A 21038-nucleotide genomic window follows, 5' to 3' on the forward strand; every position below is an offset into this window, starting at 1 on the left:
TTTTAAGCAAGCCCACATAATTTCATCTAAACTTCTCATCAATCCATGGCCCAAATACAACGTCCAAAAATTTGTAAGGGTATAAGGGTCCAATCAGAATACCATAAAAGTGACGCACGCATAATGCGCACGCTAGCATTTATCTCGGGCAAAATTTTCTAGCTGGCACGGCTCTGAACACTCCCGGCCCTCGCTACTGTACTGTGCTTTCGCATGTCAAAGTTTCCGGAAATGTTCATTTCCGTCTTCTCTCTACGATTTTAAAATACCTATGTCTCTGATATACACATTTTCTGTCGATCCGTAAACCTAGTTTTCCCGAGAAGAAGGAAAAGAACGTAGACACAGAATGCCTCGAGAAATAATCACACTGCAAGTAGGACAATGCGGGAACCAGATCGGCATGGAATTCTGGAAGCAGCTCTGCCTTGAGCACGGTATTAGCAAAGAAGGCATTCTCGAGGATTTCGCCACTCAGGTCCATCAATTTCCACTTTTCATACATTCTTATCATCGTATTTCCGTGTTTGTTGTTTGGTTGCTGGGAACTTTTGATGCGTAGAAGAAGGCATGCTAGTCTTCATTCAAGTGTCGTATTGATTTTACATGTGTTGAGCTAGTCTTCATTCAAGTGTCTTATTGATTTTAGTATGTGAATTTGGTGAGCCTGAGAAAATTATGTAATCAACTTTAGTCTTAGGTCAGTTATGATATGCGTTTAATAAGTACTAAATCAATTATCTACTTAGGTTAATTGTTGGACATTTTTTAGTATGCAAATTCTTGCCATCTATTCCATTTGTCTGCCAAATTAATCACATCTATTTTAACTTTTCAGTGGAGGATATTGCTCCAGGACGCAAATTTGTTTAGGAAAGTTAGTGGCCGCTCCTTTTAGCTGGAAACCTATTTGTTGATGAAGTAGAGTTGTATTGTTCATCCGTTACTTGAAAAATGGCTCATTTTATTACTTTATAATAACAACTTTTGTAGTGTACATTGGAGGTTGGTATACTAAATAGAGTCTTGACTTTTATTGTATCCAGAATTAGTGGATTGCATTCACATGCACATCAATATTTCTTTAGCTGGTGTTTTGGGTGGTTAGGAAATGTTTGCGACCTTGTTTAGCTATTTTTTGCAACATATACTCTCTAGGGTAGTTTTTATCCAGGGATCGTGCTAACCATCTCTTTAAAATCCTTGGTGTTGCAGGGAGGTGACAGGAAAGATGTGTTCTTCTACCAAGCTGATGATCAGCATTACATACCACGAGCTTTACTAATCGATTTGGAGCCTAGGGTAATCAATGGTATTCAAAACGGTGATTACCGAAATTTATACAATCATGAGAATATCTTTGTTTCAGATCATGGTGGTGGTGCTGGAAATATCTGGGCCAGTGGATATCATCAGGTTTGCTTGCTTGGCTGTCCTATAATACCAATATTTAAATATTATTTGTGAATATCCTGAGTCAAATTTTAGATTCCTCAAAATATTCATGCTTAGATGCTATTATTATCAACTAAAGTTTGTTATCTGGGATTTTCATTTTTCATTGCTGATCAGGGAAAGGGTGTCGAAGAGGATATAATGGACATGATTGATAGAGAAGCTGATGGAAGTGATAGCCTTGAGGGTTTTGTTCTGTGCCATTCAATTGCTGGAGGAACAGGATCAGGTTCACTTGCTTTTATCTTTTACTTTCTTTGTTACGGTTTTGAATTTCAGTGCATTAGCTTCACTGGCTACATAATATACTAATGCAGTTAGTAGCATATAATATAATCATGGAATTCAAACGTATGCTTTTTACTATCTTGCTTGTGTTTTTGACTGCTTGCTCATGTTGTAATGAAGGTATGGGTTCGTATCTATTGGAGACTCTGAATGATAGATATAGCAAAAAGCTGGTTCAGACTTACAGTGTATTTCCTAACCAGATGGAGACAAGTGATGTGGTGGTACAGCCCTACAACTCACTTTTAACACTCAAGAGACTGACACTAAATGCTGATTGTGTTGTTGTACTTGACAACACTGCACTAAATAGAATTGCTGTGGAACGCCTACATCTATCAAATCCTACTTTTACTCAGACTAACTCTTTGGTATCTACTGTGATGTCTGCAAGCACAACAACATTACGGTATCCTGGTTATATGAACAATGATTTGGTTGGTCTACTTGCATCTTTAATTCCAACACCAAGATGCCATTTTCTTATGACAGGATATACACCTCTAACAGTGGAACGCCAGGCAAGATTCTAACTTGTTATTATTTTCTTAATAACTTTTTGTGATAATCATAGTTTGGGACATTTAGGTCATGTATGGTTCTATAGGTGGTTATATTAATTAAAATCTCAGTAAACAATATTTAGAATCTCAGGAATACTACTGCAGGATTGTTTCTAAAGGTCTAATTAGTTTAGTTTGATGATATTGATTATTTTGATTTCTTAGTCTTGGAATATCTGCCTTTGTTTTGTTTATTCAAAACATGGAAGTCTTAAATATATCTCTTGGCAGGCTAATGTGATTCGTAAAACCACTGTGCTTGATGTGATGAGAAGACTTCTGCAGGTGAGAGATTGCACTTTTAAATGTTCCAACAGAGGAGCAGTTAAATACTTCCTTGTTTCTAATTTTTCTTTTTGCAGACAAAGAACATTATGGTGTCCTCTTATGCAAGAACTAAAGAAGCTAGTCGAGCAAAGTACATCTCAATATTGAACATCATTCAAGGAGAAGTGGACCCTACTCAGGTAATAAGCTTACCTGCAAAGTGTCTTGGACAAGCAAGTTATCCATTAGATGATGGCTTTCATTATCCTCTTGACCTCTTCATTTTCTAGTAATTAGAAGTGTATTTTTGTGGAGCTTCTTCAGTACCTATTATTGCTCCATTATCTATCCATTTTAAAGATGGCATAAGGCAGTAATTTTAAAGAGATTTTCATACAGTGGAAAAAGAGTCATGCCAGCTCCAATTCTTTTCTCAAGTTGTTTGGGGTTTGGTCATGGTATTTTCATAGTAAATGCAGTTATGGAAAGATCAGGTTCTGTTAAGATGACTGATTGATTTCTTGATTATTTATTAGCCAATCACTATTACACATAATATTGGAGAAACATGATTAACTCCTCCTACCCCACAATGGCTTAGATTATTGCATATTTGGTATGTAGTACAATACTACAGTTACTGATTTTTCCATTAATCCATTTCCTTTGAAGATATGTTACACTTGCTTTTAGTTTTCCACGTTTCACTTTTCTTGCCTAAACTGCATTGCTGCTTGCATGACACTTTGAAGATTAGTGTAGGGTGGACAGCCTTATAGTATTATTGGAATAGACATGTTATATTTGAACATGCAATTTGTTCAACTAATTTTTTGTATAATGATTTCAAAAATGTTGCTTCACCTACTCTTTTATCAGGTTCATGAAAGTTTGCAGAGGATTCGTGAAAGAAAGCTGGTTAACTTTATCGAGTGGGGCCCTGCTAGTATACAGGTCTTTGTCTATGATATAACATGACAAAAGCCTTTCTCAACCTTCTGTGTATTCTATTCCTCCCAATATTGAATTAGATCTACTTTCCCCTTTTTTTGGGCAGGTTGCTTTGTCAAGAAAGTCTCCATATGTCCAAACTGCCCATAGGGTATGACAATTTGTTTATTTGGTAAATTTGTTTTGATTTATCGTTTAAAATTTTTGAAGTAGCCTAAGGATTTTGATTAAAATTTGTAATTTGGTTTTGGTTGAATTTCATGTCACCTCTTATTATTTGTTTATTGTAATAATTGTTTAAATATTGAGGAAGAATAAACTCATGCATACTGTATATGCAGGTAAGTGGTCTCATGCTAGCAAGCCATACTAGCATCCGACACCTCTTCAGCAAATGTTTGAGCCAATATGAGAAGCTAAGGAAGAAGCAAGCTTTTCTTGATAATTATCGGAAATTCCCAATGTTTGCTGTAAGTTCCTTTCGTGGTAAAACATATGTATTTCAAGTCCTTGTATCAAATTCTGCATATTTCCATGCATAGTTCAGTTCATTTAAGGAATAAAAAAATCTCTAAAACCGAATTGAACCTTAGTTCTTAAATTTTTTAAGAACAAGAAGTTATAGGAACCAAGTCTAACCAAAATTTTGTTTCTCCAGTTACTTGTTCACCCCTTAGGTAACAATATTTAAATTGGAGATATTTGTTGCTTCAATCCTACCACTCTCTTTTGCCAAATATTTATTTTAAGGTTTAATTTGAAATTTCTCAAAATGAAAATATTTAATTTTTGTTGAAACTGTGTTGTCTTGGTCCTAGGAGGACATACATAATTAAGAAGTGTGTTTATGACTAAAATTAATAACAAAAGCTAGAGGAATATATATACACACACGTACATAAGGTATGTATATATATATATTAAAAGTATGCAATATATTTAAAAATCATAAAAAGAACATGTGTATGAAGTTGGTTCTTGCTTCAGTTCTGTACAGGTCAGATATGTGGGGGGGGGGGGCAGATGGTTCTTGGTTTAATTGTTGTGATGAAATAACACCATACCAAAACAATAAGATAAGTTCAATATGATTTGGTTCCTACGATAATAGTTCTTTATTTGTTCCTATTTGATTCGGATTGAAAGAACCAGGAATTATGTAGGCTCCTATTCAATATCTTTTGTGAATGTGAATAGTGTTGACAATTTGGATCGGTGGTTCTTGTTTGACTTTGAGAGTACTTCAAATGCGGTGCCTTCATTTTTAATGCAATGTAAAATGTGATCAGGACAATGATCTTTCTGAATTCGATGAATCAAGGGACATACTTGAGAGTTTGGTTGATGAATATAAAGCCTGTGAATCCCCAGATTACATCAAATGGGGAATGGAGGTATATGAACCCCTTCCTCAGCTTTGCTTTTTAGTATGCGTCTTACTAAACACTAATAAGTTGATGTTTTAATGCAGGACCCTGACCAAATTTTAACAGGAGAAGGCAATGTTACTGGAAATGTGGATCCAAAATTAACAGTTTAGACATAGTAAAGTTAAGAGTGGAGACTTGTTTCTAGGTACTGGTTTTGGCTCTTAAGTTTTATTCTCATATGAGCAAGATAGTAAACAATTCAGTCATATAGGCATTTAATTCACTTTTGAACTTTAGAGCCCGGGGTTGAGGGGTGGGGGGTTTGGTGGGGACTAGACTATCAGAAATTCTTCCTCTCAAATTCCTTCCTCTAGATCTTCATTCACATTTTGGAGATTCAGAATCTCACTGAATCAGATTTCTAGTTCAATGTTTGATTTTCATCCTGATATCTAGGGAATTCAGGCAATACATTTCTCATATATATATATATATATATATATATATATATTTCCCACTTCTTAGCTTGTATCTATTAGGTGCTTTTCAGGTATTTCGTATTCTTGGGGCTGCGGGGATGAATAAGTAATTTACATAAATTATTGTGTCCCATTTCATCTAATATCTTGCAAGTGGAAACATAACATGTGCACCATGTTATGTAGTCCCATCTTGTAAACAGTCCAATAGCGATTCTAATGTGCAATTCTTACTTCTATAACCACCTGAGGTTATCTGATACATGCCCTGTTTGTGATCTAGTTAGGGGTCTTTGGAAAAGTGGGTCAGGTTTGGAAGAAGAAGAAGGGTGATTCTTTCTTCTGCCTATATTTGCAGACTTATAGAGGATCTGAAATCTCTCGAGTGTAAAGTACTTAAAAACTAGAGAATTAATTTCCCCATTTTATTGAAAAGGAGTATATATACAATTGAGTTTCAGTTTTAACTGTAACTCCTAAAAATACTGAAGCAATAGATATGAAAATATTCTCAAACAACAAAAATAGAATCACAAATAAAATAAGAAGATTCCGTAAAATCAGTAGCTAATAATTGACCAACAGACTTAGTCAACCAACATTTTCTTCTTCAATCCGTGAGTGTATCTCTTGTAGCTGGTTGCTATCATTACGCCCTCCCATTTTGACGTGCTTGTCCTCAAGCACTTGACCAGCCAGGTTACCAGACATGTTTTCATGAAATGGTTTGAGCAAGGAAACATGAAATACTGGATGAATATGAGCATCAGGAGGAAGATCTAACTTGTATGCCGACGTCCCAATGCGCTTCTAACTTTGAACACTATACCTCGCATTATGAGCTTCCCTCATAATGTCTTCCTTCAAACTACTATCATCTGGTACACATAACCTCTTCCCATGCCGAAGAATCCCCTCACTGTCAAATCTGAACTCTGCACTGTTGCCAGACTGAACAATCTTGGCAATCTTCACTAACTCGGGGTTTTCGTGCTGTTTCAGAGCCATTTGCTCTAGAAACACTGGTGTAACTCTCATCTGTGCAATCAAAGCACCTGTCCCAGATAACTGCAACTGTAGCCCTTCTTCCACGAGCTTGTAGAAATCCTTCACCACCGGTCTTCTCTCGACTGCAATGTGGGATAAACTGCCAAGTGACTTCCGGCTTAAGGCATCAGCTACAACATTCGCCTTACTCGGATGATACTGGATCTTGCAATCATAATCACTGAGCAATTCTACCCACCGTCTCTGCCTCAAATTTAACTCTCTCTGACTTAAGATGTGCTGCAGGCTCTTATGATCCGTATAGATCTCACACTTTACCCCATAGAGGTAATGCCTCCACGTCTTAAGTGCAAAGATAACAGCTGCCATCTCCAGATCGTGTGTCGGGTAGTTCAGCTCGTGCTTCTTCAGCTGTCTAGAAGCATAAGCTATCACTTTGTCATTCTGCATTAACACACAACCTAATCCCACTCGGGATGCATCACAGAACACTGTGAAATCTTCCTCACTAATCGGCAGAGCTAACATCGGTGCTGAAGTTAACCGTCTCTTCAACTCTTCAAAACTCTCATCACAATCTTCTGTCCATACGAACTTCTGATTCTTCCTGGTCAGTCTGGTCATAGGAGCAGCTATCTTTGAAAAGTCCTGAACGAACCTCTGATAGTAGCCTGCCAAACCCAGAAAACTCTTGATCTCTGTCACTGTCGTGGGTGTAGGCCAGTTGGCTACTGCCTCTACCTTCTTGGGATCTACTGCTATGCCTTCTTCTGATACGACATGTCCCAAAAAGGCAATGCTCCTTAGCCAGAACTCGCACTTGGAGAACTTGGCATACAAGCCATGCTCTCTCAAGGTCTGAAGCACTATCCGCAGATGATGGGCATGCTCTTCTGCATTCCTGGAGTACACTAAGATATCATCTATAAAGACGATCACAAAACGATCCAGGTACTCCCTGAACACCCTGTTCATGAGATCCATGAATGCTGCAGGGGCGTTAGTTAACCCGAACGGCATTACTAGGAACTCATAATGCCCATATAAAGCAGTCTTGGATACATCTCCTTCTCTAATCTTCAACTGGTGGTATCCTGATCTCAGATCTATCTTCGAAAACCAACCTGCTCCTGACAGCTGGTCGAATAGATCATCAATCCTGGGTAAAGGATACTTGTTTTTGATCGTGACTTTGTTCAACTGTCTGTAGTCGACACAAAGTCTAAGTGGTCCATCCTTCTTTCTGACAAACAGTACTGGAGCACCCCAAGGGGAGGTACTCGGGCGGATGAAACCTTTTGCTACCAAATCTTGTAACTGGTCTTTCAACTCTCTCAGCTCTACTGGTGCCATCCGGTAGGGAGGAATAGAGATCGGTCTAGCACCGGGCATCAACTCTATCTCGAACTCTATGTCCCTATCAGGTGGTAGTCCTGGAAGCTCTTCAGGAAACACATCTGTGAATTCTCTAACAACTGGTACTGTGGATGGTTCCCTAACCTGACTGTCTAGCTTTCTCACATAAGCTAGGAACCCCTGACACCCCTTCCTCAACATCCTACGAGCCTGGAGGGCTGATATCAAACCCCTAGGTGTCCCTCTCTTGTCTCCTCTGAAGACACACTCTGACCCATCCTGGTCTCTGACACTGACTATCTTATCTCTACAGTTCAGAGTAGCATTATACGTAGATAACCAATCCATCCCTAAAATGACATCAAAATCTGTCAACTCTAGAACCACCAGGTCAGCTGGAAGGTATCTACTCTCTATGCACACTGGACTGAACCGACAGACTGACTCTGCCAAAGATGATCACATTTAGGTCCATTGACCTAGAGAGGACACTCTAACTCGGATACAATCAACCCCAACCTCTCTGCAGCTCTAAAAGAAATGAAAGAGTGAGAAGCACCGGGGTCCATTAAAGCATACACCTCTGAACACCCAATGATGAGATTACCTGACACCACTGTGTTCGAAGTGTTTGCCTCCTACTGAGTCAGGGTGAAAATCCGTGCTGGGGCTGACGGACCTGCACCTCGGGAACCCATCCCTGATGAAGAGGCTGCCCCTCTTCCTCTTCCTCTGCCACTGCTCGGTGGTATGGCTGAAACTACTGGCTGCACTACACTGCCCGTACTCATTTGCTGGGATGGTGCAACCAACGTCGCCTGAGGACATTCTTGTGCATAATGTCCCTCCTGCCCACATCTATAGCAGGCTGTAGATCCCAACAAACAAGCTCCTTTGTGCTGTCTCCCACACTTATTGCAACCTGGAAGATCTGTGCCAGAGCTGGCGCCGCTACTCATTCTCAAACTCGTCTTAATCCTGTTCCAAAACTTGCTTCTCTTTCCTCTGAATTTCTCCCATCGTTTCTTGCTTGCACTTGCTGTACTCTGTGAGGAGGAACCTGGTTTAACACCAGAAGACTGTGCCTTGACTACACCTTGACTTATGGCACTGGCCTCCATCTTTCTAGCAGCATCCACAATGGAGTGGAAACTCTCCTTCTCCGCATGAAGAATCAAAGAGAAATACCTGGGATGAAGCCTTGTGGCATATCTCTTTGCCTTCTTCAGATCCGTATCATATGCCTGACCGACATATGGTAACAATTCCAGGAACTTATCTGTATACTCATCCACGCTCATCTCTTCTGTCTGTCTCAATTGCTCAAACTCCACAATCTTTAGCTCCCTGGAACTATCAGGAAAAGCCCACCCAGCAAATTCATTGGCGAACTCTTCCCATGTCATACTGTCAATTCTGGGGTCCACATAGTTCTTGAACCATTCTCTGGCTTTCTTGCACTTTAATGTGAACCCTGCCATCTCAATAGCCCTGCTCTCATCTGCTCCCAACTCACTTGTTATCATTCTGACTGCACTGAGATACTCAAAGGGATCATCTCCTGTATTGAATTTAGGAGCATCCAACTTTAAGTACTCGGTCATCTTCACCTTATTTCCCCCTGAAGAACTGGGTTGCTGTGCTTCCACAATAGGGGCTACTGGTTCAGGTGGTGGTGGTGGAGGAACTGTTTCTCTTGCTTCAGGCTGTGCTGGACTTGGATGAAAAGGTGGGGGTGGATACATGTGATATGGTGGATAAAAAGAAGGATAGGGCATATATGGCATGTAGGGTGGATATGGGGCAAAGCTGGAGTAATCCGACGTGCCTCCCATCGGATCCCCTAAGCCCTGTGGAAAGGGTGAATAGCCAAACCCCGAGGCCTGAGCGCCTTCCTAAGACTCCCCCATACCTTCTTCTGACCTTCCTACCCCCATACTGACATCTCTACTCTGAGCCTCCTCCATAGCCACTCTCTCTTCTTCTGATCTTCTCCCTCTGCTTACTCCCCTTCTGCTCTCGTCAGAAGACCTTCTAGGGTCTCGTGACGTTCCTTCCCTGCTTGACCTGTGCGATCTTGCCCTTGGCAAGGCAGGTGGACGAGCAGCTGTACCCTCACTTATAGGTGGGACTCCAGTCAATCTCGCGGATCGACGAGTTCCTCGCATCTTAACTCTCTGAAAAATAGCATATAACAAAGCACAGAAACAACATATCAGCATACATCACATATCAACTAATGCACATGTATGACTCATGGCATTTCACATCATCATATAGACAGGATTGACATCCTATCCTAGTGGACATGTTTGCCTATGGTGCTTGACCCAGTAAACCTCTATGAGCCCAACTATATCTCTATTTCTATAGGTCCGATCATGTGAACCTAGGGCTCTGATACCAATCTGTAACAGCCCGTAAACCGAACTGCTACTGGCACTAGGATCCAGATCGACTTAAGGTCGCCGGGACCCGTAGTAAGCCTGCTATCCTGTCTGTGTACCTGTGAAATCCCATACATGATCATACATTTTCTGTAAAAACATAAAACTTTTCTTCATTCCAAGGCTTACTCTGTGCATGCACTATCTCTGTTCTCTACCAATCCCTACTAGAGCTCCTCATTGCTCTAGGCGGATAAAACGCATAATGTTAAGCTTGGTTTTCTCATAAACATACAACAAGAAATGAACATACATAAACTGATCATGTGACTCCACAAAGGGATTACAACTCTTATAAGTCAAGCACCATTCTATAACCTGTACATATACACTCTCTCTATACATTTACATGTCCACACTAGCTATTACAACAGTACTCTTCCTGTACCCTGCTGACCTCCCTCTGACCTCTGAACCTGCACAGCTGGAGTTAGGGGAGAGGGATGAGCTACTATAGCCCAGTGAGTAGAATAGTAATAAAATAAACAGGTGATAAAACATGCTCTCATGGAATGCATCACATCACAATTAAGCACATCACCTCGGCCGGACGGATCAAAATTCCCTCTATCTCTATCTAGCCCACAAAGGAGCTCACAGGGGTACCGGAGTACCACGTGCCTGGTCCCCGTAGGGCTGTTCCAGGTCTTTCCTCTGAGGGCTAATGAATCCTCACGAAGTCCGTGCCATCTCATAGAAGCCATGTACAAGGAGCCATGCCAAGTACAAGGATAGATGCAATGCGTCATATTCGTGTACACTAATGCACTCACCCTATAGTAGATTCATGATGCATGAAGCATGATAAAATATTCAGTTCTCACATTAAAACATTAAGTTAAGTTCCACTCACCTCTGGCTTTCTCTGAACTGACTCTACAGGTTCTGACACTGGACTCATTGCTGACCGCCCTGATTTCTCTGGTCCGTACCTACACAGGTGGACTCAAATGAGGGACCAAACTAACTCAAGAACATCTCTACAAACTCCCCCAAAAACCCTCTAAAAGATCCTAAAACAATCACATAAAACATGCAAAGGAAGGCTGGACAAGGCACTTTCGGCGGCAGGTTCGGCGGCCGAAACCCCTCTCCAGAGACGAAACTCATGCATGTTCGGCGGCACCTTCGGCGGCCGAAGGTCTCGTCCAGAGACGAAACTCACACACTTTTGGCGGCCGAACTCCCTCTTTCGGCGGCCGAAAGTCCCTTTCTAAACCGAAAGCCTAGCTTTCGGGGGCACCCTTTGGCAGCCGAAACTGCCTCCACAAGGGGTTCGGCGGCCGAACCTTCTTCAGCAGCCGAACCTGGTTTTGCCCGAAGGGCAGAACCCTGCTCTGTTTCATGTAAACTTTGCCCAAAAACCTACAACATGCATATCAACTACTCCCAACTAGCATATACACATATATATGCACAAAGGGGTCTCAAACTATCCTAAAACCCCAAACAAACATAGCTAACAACACTTAAACATGCTGCAACTCAAAGATCATCAAACACCTCACCTAAACCTACACATGCATACTCCCCATACAAACTTCATAAAACCTTCAAAATCAAGAAAGGAAGGTCAGGATCTTCTATTACCTCTTCCAAACAAGAGATTAGACGATCCCAACGTGGAGTTATGAAGAACCAAGCTTCCAAAGCTCCAACCTTCCAAACTTTGCTCTTTTTCTTAAAACCTTCAAAACAAACATAAAACCCTTCAAAACTTTGAACGATTTGAAGGAAAACTAAAAACTCATCAAAGTCAACGTGAGAAGGTTTTGGCTCACCTTTGCCTGCAAGTGGAGGAGAAAATACCCTCCTCTCACCAACCTTTGGCCCTTTTATAGGTGGCTGGCTAGACCACCTTCGGCAGCCGAACGTGACTCCGAAACCGGGCAAGGTTCGGCGGCCGAAAGTGACCTTCGGCGGCCGAACATTAGCATTTCTCCTTTATTGCTTTTCATTCAAAAACTCTTTTCCTTTAACACTTTAACACATTCAAAACTCTGAAAACACACATGAAAACATATGTATTACCCTTCTCGAGGCTTCCGACACCCGAGATTCCACCGAACTACAGGAATTCCGATGCCGGACTCAAGCCGGGTATTACAACAGTCGTTACGTAACGGTAACAGCCGTTACCGACTGTTATGTAACGGTAACGTCCGTTACTAATAATTAAAATTCTTTTATATCTTTTATTTTTTTGCCCTATTCTCATTTTCATTAGTTTCTACACTTTTCAGCAGCTTCAAAGACTATATTTTTTAAGTTTTCTCTTCCCTTTCTCTTTCAAATTTCAATCTTCCTTACATATTTCTCATATAAACTTAGATCCATTATAAACTACTCTATTTCCAAGCTTATTTCTTCTAAAAAGTTAAATTTTATCTATTTTAGTTTTTAATTGCTGTTTTTTTTTCTTTTTTTTGTAAGTTTTTGTGGATTAAAGTGTTAGTTTTGAGTTAAAATTATTCTTTGAGCTATTAGTCCACTCGATCTATAAAGATTATGTTGATTTTTCTTATTTTAAACTATATGATGTTTAACTAAAGTTAAATAATCTATATTTTTTATATTTATGTTTATTATGCATTTGTATACATTGTTCTAAATTAAATCTAATCAATATCATTTTATTTATGAACTTTGCAAATTTTTTTAAAAAATTTGCGTAGTGCCATGCTGTTACCGTTACGTTACGACCGTTACAGGTCTGTTTCCGTTACCCGCGACCACGATTTAAAACCATGGATACAGGCCCTTGTTTGTGATCTAGTTAGGGGTCTTTGGAAAAGTGGGTCAGGTTTGGAAGAAGAAGAAGGGTGGTTCTTTCTTCTGCCTATGTTTGCAAACTTAGAGAGGATCTGAAATCTCTTGAGTGTAAAGTACTCAAAAACTAGAGAATTAATTTTCTCATTTTATTGAAAAGAAGGAGTATATATACAACTAAGTTTTAACTGTAACTCCTAAAAATACTGAAGCAATAAATATGAAAATATTATCAAACAACAAAAATAGAATCACAAATAAAATAAAAAGATTCCATAAAATCAGTAGCTAATAATTGACCAACAGACTTAGTCAACCAGCATTTTCTTTTTCAATCCGTGAGTGTATCTCTTGTAGCTGGTTGTTATCATTATCTATGCTACCTGTTTGGTTTTTCTGCAGTCCATAGAAATTACAGGTTTCTATCTGTTAAGTAATCTTCTCATTTTGTAGACGCATTGATTGAAGTGTCAAGGATTGTTCGACTTCTGCATTTTTACTTCTTGATTAATATGCATTGCAAATACTATGGAACTTGAGAATTGGAAAAAGAATTTCACTTGCTATTTGGCCATAAAGAAGTTCTGGACTGGAGTTTGGTTTCTCATTTGCATCAGGTTGGGGGTTTCTTTCCAGCAACCAGGATGTGTGAACTGTTTTATGAACGTCTCTCTGGCAATTCAATCCATTGAGTGCATTTTGAATTTGAATTGTGTATCACTTATCTCCTTTAGCCATGGAATGTGTAAGGAAAGCTAAAACAGAGCCAAACAGAGAAGCAATAGCGAGGGAGAAAAAATATTTCATTCCACTCTCATAAAAAATACAATGTACATGTTGAAATATATACAAGAAAATTTTAACTAATTTAGCTGACGTGTATATGGCTCACCTATTAGAAAAATTCTCTCCTAACAAACTCACTGCCCTTCCTAGACACGCTATAATAATGTGTACAGCTCATACTTATAGCCCCCCCTCAAGATGGAGGTGGGGAGAAATCAACCAACCCCATCTTGGACAAGAGAAAATGAAACATGTGTTTAGCGAGAGGCTTGGTAAAAAGATCGGCTAACTGAAGCTTAGAAGAAATATGTGAAGTAGAAATAAAACCAGCAGCTAATTGATTTCTCACAACATGACAGTCAATATCCAAGTGTTTTGTATGTTCATGAAAAACTGGATTAGCAACTATATGTATGGCAGCTTGATTGTCACATCTTAAAGAAATGGGAAGCTGAATATTGACTTGTAAATCACGAAGAACAAAAGTAATGCATTGAAGCTCGCAAACAGTAGCTGCATACTACGATATTCTGCTTTTGCATAGGAACGGCTAACAGTCTGTTGTTTCTTGGATTTCCAAGAAATGAGGGAAGGACCCAAAAAGACACAATATCCTGTAATGGACTTACGGGTAATAGAACATGAACCCCAATCTGCATCACAATAAGCAGATAATTGCAATGAGTTGGACTGAGGGAAAAATAGACCTTTCCCTGGACATCCTTTCAGGTATTTTAAGACATGAAGAGCTGCATCTAAGTGAGATTAGCAAGGTTTCTGCATATATTGACTAAGCTGTTGCACAGAATAGGTAACATCAGGTCTAGTAAGACTGAGATAAAGCAATCTTCCAGCAAGTCTTCTATACATCTCAGGATTGAGAAGAGGGGGTCCCATATCAGGTAAAAGTTTGCAGCCTTGCACCATAGGAGAAGCTACTGACTTTGCATTTTGTAACCCAGCCTCATTTACCATATCCAGTATATATTTTCTTTGGTTGATATAAATACCCAGAGAAGATCTTGCGATTTCAATGCCAAGAAAAAATCTAGCATACCCCAAGTCTTTAATGCTAAATTGATCATGGAGAAATTGTTTAACCTGTAACAACAATTCTTCACTAGCTCCGGTTAACAGAACATCATCAACATAGACCAATAGAGCTAGAAAGGAATCTCCAGTACCCTTAAAAAATAAGCAGTGATCATGTGGAGACTGATTGAACCCATAACTCTTTAGTTGAGATGTAAATTCTTTATTCCATTGCCTTCCAGCTTGCTTTAAGCCGTATATAGACTTATTGAGCTTATATACTTGTCCTGGTAGTGCTTTTGTATAACCTTCTGGTAGAATCATATATAATTCTTCTTCAATAAAACCATGAAGGAAAGCATTGTTAATGTCAAGCTGGTGAAGAGGCCAAGCTTTAGCTGCCGTAAAAGCTAAGAAAATTCTCACTGTAACTAACTTGGCAACTGGAGAAAAACTTTCTGTGTAATCCAGACCCAACAATTGATTATAGCCTTTGGCTACAAGCCTAGCTTTATACCTCTTTACAGTTTCATTGGGCAAATATTTGACTTTATAAACCCATTTACTGCCTATGGGCTTCTTTCCAGGTGGTAGATCAGTTAACTGCCAAGTTTTATTTTCCTCTAAAGCAGACAGCTCATTTTGCATCGCTAATGCCCAATTTTTGTCAAGTTTAGCATGATTATAAGAACTAGGTTCATGAATCTTAGATGCATTTACAAGAGAAGTAAGGTAAGAGGAACTAAAATGGGCGAAAACAAAAGGTATATCTGTTACATCAGTTGCAATGCAGTCAGGATCAATGTTGTGGGGTGTAATAGAATCATGATGTGTATAGGCCACAAAATCATTAAGCCAAGAAGGTTTCGATATGACTCTTGTACTTCTTCTGAGTTGGACAGGTGAGGAAGATGAATTAGAAGTAGGTGATAATGATTGTTGAATGATTGGTGAAGAAGATTCAGTAGATGGACTACAAATGGATAGTGTTTGCTTGACAGAAGTGGGCGAAGTACAAGGTGAAATCTGGGATTGAAACTTGGATTGTGTTTCAGGTATAAAAGAATCACTATTTGATATAGGTATGACAGGTAAAGGTAAAGAATATATAGAAGTTGGTGTGGTTGAATTTCTAAAAGGGAAGATGGACTCATGAAACTTCACATCTCTAGAAATGAATATGTCCCTACTAGTCAAACAATACAACTTATAACCTTTATGTTGTGGAGCATACCCAATGAGGACAGAAGGTAAGGCTCTAGCTTCAAATTTATGTTTATGAGGTTTAAGGTTGGTAGCATAGCATAGACACCCAATAACTCTCAAATGTTCATAATTAGGCTTGGTCTTGAAAAGAATTTCAAAAGGAGATTTCCAAGAATTGAATGTATGCTGTTTGATTTGGCTGAATTTGAGAAGGGTAAGCTTCGACTTTAACAGCCTCGATTCCGATAGGCGATAGGTAGCAGTTTCATAATATCCGTTCTGGTATACGTTCTGACTTGTAATAAGAGCCTAGCAAGCTCGGACTGCGGACACTTAGCTAACTGGTTCTTCATTAGCCTACGGTGTCAAATTCGCTAAGCCACTGGGATACCGCTGCCTCAAAGGCTAAACCACGGCACTATGCTTAACACATCGAATTGGGCCTAAGGGGCTCTCAGCTTCTGGGCGATGTTGGGCGCTTTCACACAATGGCCGCGTCGAAGGATGAGCCCCAGGAGTCACTACACACCAGCTTCGCTAACCGAACCGAGACAGGCATCAGATGCTGCAGCAGGGGTTTTGAATTCTTGGTGCGGAACATAAAAAAATGAATTCAAAATTGAGTCGAGTAAATAAATGGAACTTTAGTAGGTAATCGGTTGATCAAATGAGTTGCAGCCAAAATGAATTCTGACCAAAATTTAATAGGGAAATTTGCTTGAAACATGATGGACCTAGCTACTTGTAAAAGGTGTTTATGCTTCCTCTCAACAGCCCCATTTTGCTGTGGGCTATAAACACAAGACTTCTGATGCACTATCCCTTTGGAATTAAAAATCTCAACACTCTTTTGCCCAACAAATTCAGTCCCATTATCTGTTCTCACTTTCTTCACACTTTTATTGTATTGGGTTTCAATCATATTGAAATAATTGAGTAAAACAAAAGGAACTTGTGTTTTAGCTGCAATCATGTAAGTCCATGTGTACCTACTAAAATCATCCACAATTGTTACCATAAATATTGCTCCAGTCAAAGATGAAACTTTATAAGGTCCCCAAACATCCAAGTGCACAAGGTCAAAAACACTATTGGTGTGAATTTGGCTAGTAGAAAAAGGTTTTCTTTGTTGTTTGGATAGAGGACAAACAGTACAGATAGATACTTTGGTTGAATGAACTTTGAATACATCAATATGACTCAACTTGGAATTGGAAGTGTGGCCCAATCTTGAATGCCAAAGCATGGCAGATGATTCTATTGAGTTATTACATTTAGTAAGATAAACTTGGCTAGTGTTACTAATGTAATATAAACTAGATATTGCCTTCCCCACAGCAATGACATCATCACTCTGCATATCCTGCAAAACACATTTATTATGGTAAAATGTGACTTTAGCTTTTGAAGTGTTAACAAGAGAGCTGACAGATAACAGATTGCATTTGAAATTGGGCAAATACAGGACATTTGTAAGAATCAAATTAGGTTGAAGTATAACAGTTCTTGTATATGTAACATGTTGTAGAGAGCAATCAGGTAAGTGAACAACTTTGGGAGGCAATAAAGGGTTGGTCTTATCAAATAGTTGGAGGTCTGAACACATATGGTTGGTTGCACCTGTATCTACTATCCAAGAAATATAATTCTGATAATGCATGTTAATATGACTAGATTGAGACATTTCACCTGCAAAATCAGCAGTATTGGCACTGATTTGTTCATCCATCACATTCTTTCCTTTCATGAACTTCATGATTTCTCCTGCTAAGGCTGAAATATCCACTTTGTTATTTCAATCTCCATGTCCATTTTGACCAACATCAACCAGAGGTGTATCTGCTACATGTGCAGCAGCATTTACAGGTTGCTTCCCTTTCTTCTTGAGATCCTTGTACCAATCTGGGTAGCCGTGCAATTTAAAACACATTTTCTTGGTGTGACCAAGCATATAGCAATAAGTACACAATTTATCATCTCTTTTCCCATACTCCTTTCTCTTAGGTGTGTTCTTAAAACCTCCCATAAATGAATTATCCTTCCTGTAACCTTGGGTTCTAGCTAGCATGGCATTTGTTTGTTAACTAGACTCTATTGTCACATTTTGTAATGATCTCTGTTTTTCAACTCTTTGTATCATAGAATAAGCTTTGTTCACACTAGGAAGAGGATCCATGATTAAAATTTGACTTTTAACATGCTCATAATTCTCATTAAGACCCATCAAAAACTGTATGAGTCTATCCTCATTCTCAACAGCAGCCACTGCCTTAGCTGCTCCACAAGTACAAGCCCCACATGTGCAGGAAGGAAATGGCCTTAAACAAGTTAATTCATCCCACATTTTCTTGAGTCTAGTGAAATACACATTGGCAGCTAAGTTATCTTGAGTCAAACTACATATATCTCTCTTAATTTGGAATAACAGAGGTCCATTACTCTCACCATAATGTTCTTTTAATTCCTCCCATAGGGCTTTAGATGAACTAACGTAAATAAAAGCTTCCACTATTTGTTTTGAAATAGCATTCAAAATCCAAGATGTAACCATACTGTCTACTCGCTTCCATCTTTCAAGAGTTCTAGAACCAGATTCTGGTTTTACACATTTTCCATCTATAAATCCCAACTTATCTTTAGCTCTAAGAGCTATTAACATCGATCGATTCCAAGACAAGTAATTATCTCCAGTTAAAGGTGAACTTACCAGTACCAGACCTGGATGGTCTGAACTGTACAAAAACAGTGGATCATCCATGGAGTATTCACGATCTTCAGCCTTAGCATCTGTCTTAGTTCCTGAAGATTCTTCAACAATACTCATATTGTGTGTGGGAGAGAGGAAAAGAAGAATGAAAGACGCGTACAATGAGCCTTAGCTCTGATACCATGTAAGGAAAGCTAAAACAGAACCAAACAGAGAAGCAATAGCGAGGGAGAAAAAATATTTCATTTCACTCTCATAAAAAATACAATATACATGTTGAAATATATATAAGAAAATTTTAACTAATTTAGCTGAAGTGTATATGGCTCACCTATTAGAAAAATTTCCTCCTAATAAACTCACTGCCCTTCCTAAACATGCTATAATAATGTGTACAGCTCATAAGAGCCACAGAGATGCAAGGTGTAGTCATGGGTAACGAAGTCATCAAATCTTGTGACAATTTATGTTCTGCTCATAAGAGCCACAGAGATGCAAGGTGTAGTCATGGGTAACGAAGTCATCAAATCTTGTGACAATTTATGTTCTGCCAGAGGAATTTTTTTTCTTATGAACTATGCCGCCTTCCTGTGGCTCCCTCATCAGTCTTGTTTTTTGTGTTATTTGGTTGCAGGGTCCAGGCGCAGGTTGGAGGTCCAAGGCAATCATATTTGGAACGGTTTTCAAGGCAATTATTCATGAACTATTCTGGCGCAAATAGCACAATGATCGTATTTTCATTATTTTATTGATATCTGTTTGCTATAAGGCTGTCTTTCTTTGTCGATGTGTCTTTTGTCGAGCCCGTATTTAATGTTGGATTTATTATTATTATTATTATTATTATTATTATTATTATTATTATTATTATGTTGAAAAAAGCTTTCGGAGTATTCGGAAAGATTAATTGATGGAATTATTTTATTAAAAAGAAAATTAAATTAAATTATTTTTTTTAAAAAAATTACTTTTAAATAGAAAATTATTTTTTGAATTTTGATGATCATATTAATATTATTATATATAAATTTATTAGTTCTTATTTTTTTATTATAATTAAACAATAAAAAGTTTTTTTAAGAAATATATTTTCTACACATAAATTATTGAACTTAAATTAAGTTATTCTTTTGAATTTTGATATTACAAATTCAAAGCTGATTTTTTTAAAAAAATTATATTGGATATAAAAATTCTATGAATGACAACGAGACTGTTTGAAGTTGAAAATTGTTGCGGAGTAAGATTAGCCCGTTGGGGAATTAATGAGTCAGCGACAACGATGTCAGCCTGTTAAAAAGGACATTTCCTTTAGAAGGACTAGCCCGTGGGGTTGTATTCAAGATTTAATTTAAAAGGGGGTAATAGTTTATTTAACTTGCGGGTTTAAAAATATAAATAAAGTAGAATATATATATATATATATAAATAATAGCCTAAAACAATTATTAGCTCATTAAACTTAATAAAAATAATATTACTATTGACCTTTGATAATTGAGAATTTAATAAATTAATGGGTATTTTTTTTAATGAGGGTAATGATAAAAATTACCTTAATAAAGACAATTTTATTTTTTTATAGGGTGCAATAATAAAATTTACATATATACAATTTTTTAAAAAAATATAAAAACGTATTTATAATTTTATCAATTTCTCATTATAAAATTTTGATATATAAAATTATTCAATGTGTATCAAAATAGTATTTCAAGGTAATATTACTAACAATAGTAATTATAGACACTATAAATGACATTATACCCATAAAAGTTGAACCATAGATTTTAAATTAATTTTTTTATATATATTTTCTTGTTTAAACAGTAAGAAAAATATAAATTTAACAATTATATTTTATTTGCAATTTTTTTTATATATATTTATGATACAATATAATAAAATATTAATTTAATAAATTGAATTATAAATTTTAAAATAATAATAATAAAGATTCGATATATTTTTTATATTTTATGTAAAATTTTAAAACTAATAAAAATAAAATTTTTATATGATGCAAAAGATATATATATATATATATAGAAACTAGTTTTTGAAAAGAAAAAGAAACTACTTTATCCACTGTCCCCACTGTGTATCCACCCTTTGGACTTGGTTCCCGTCCGGCTTCGGATTGAAACCTTGGAGATATGAAATCAGATTGAAAGTTATCCATCCATTTTGGTCTTAGGTTCTTTTTTAGTTTTGAAAGGATACATTTCGGTCTTAATTTTGATTATTTCAGTTCTTAACATCCAAAATTCTTTTTCGCCTGAAGTCGAATTTAATTGTTCAAAACTGATTTGATTCAAATTGGGTATAATTCAAAATGGTTTTGATTTATTAAA

General features: G+C 37.8%; 1 protein-coding gene across 5 annotated transcripts; it reads left to right on the plus strand.

Moving 5' to 3' along the window:
- The first annotated feature begins 143 nt into the window (after positions 1-143).
- LOC110615530 (tubulin gamma-1 chain) lies at positions 144-19548 on the plus strand. Of its 5 annotated transcripts, XR_006350695.1 has the most exons (13): positions 144-478; positions 1216-1416; positions 1573-1684; positions 1864-2264; positions 2538-2591; positions 2669-2773; positions 3453-3527; positions 3631-3675; positions 3866-3994; positions 4814-4918; positions 4996-5099; positions 19083-19195; positions 19319-19548. XR_006350695.1 is itself a non-coding variant. In XM_021757420.2 (12 exons), exons 1-11 carry the CDS (start codon positions 350-352, stop codon positions 5062-5064), a joined length of 1425 nt encoding a protein of 474 aa, XP_021613112.1. In that variant the 5' UTR covers positions 144-349; the 3' UTR covers positions 5065-5099; positions 19319-19548. The 5 variants fall into 5 exon arrangements, 4 of the variants coding, with proteins under 4 accessions (XP_021613112.1, XP_021613110.1, XP_021613113.1 ...); XM_021757420.2 differs by lacking the exon at positions 19083-19195; XM_021757418.2 differs by lacking the exons at positions 19083-19195; positions 19319-19548 and adding an exon at positions 13407-14413.
- Positions 19549-21038: the final 1490 nt, after the last annotated feature.

Source organism: Manihot esculenta, chromosome 5, assembly GCF_001659605.2.
Source record: "Manihot esculenta cultivar AM560-2 chromosome 5, M.esculenta_v8, whole genome shotgun sequence".
Lineage (NCBI taxonomy): Eukaryota > Viridiplantae > Streptophyta > Magnoliopsida > Malpighiales > Euphorbiaceae > Manihot > Manihot esculenta.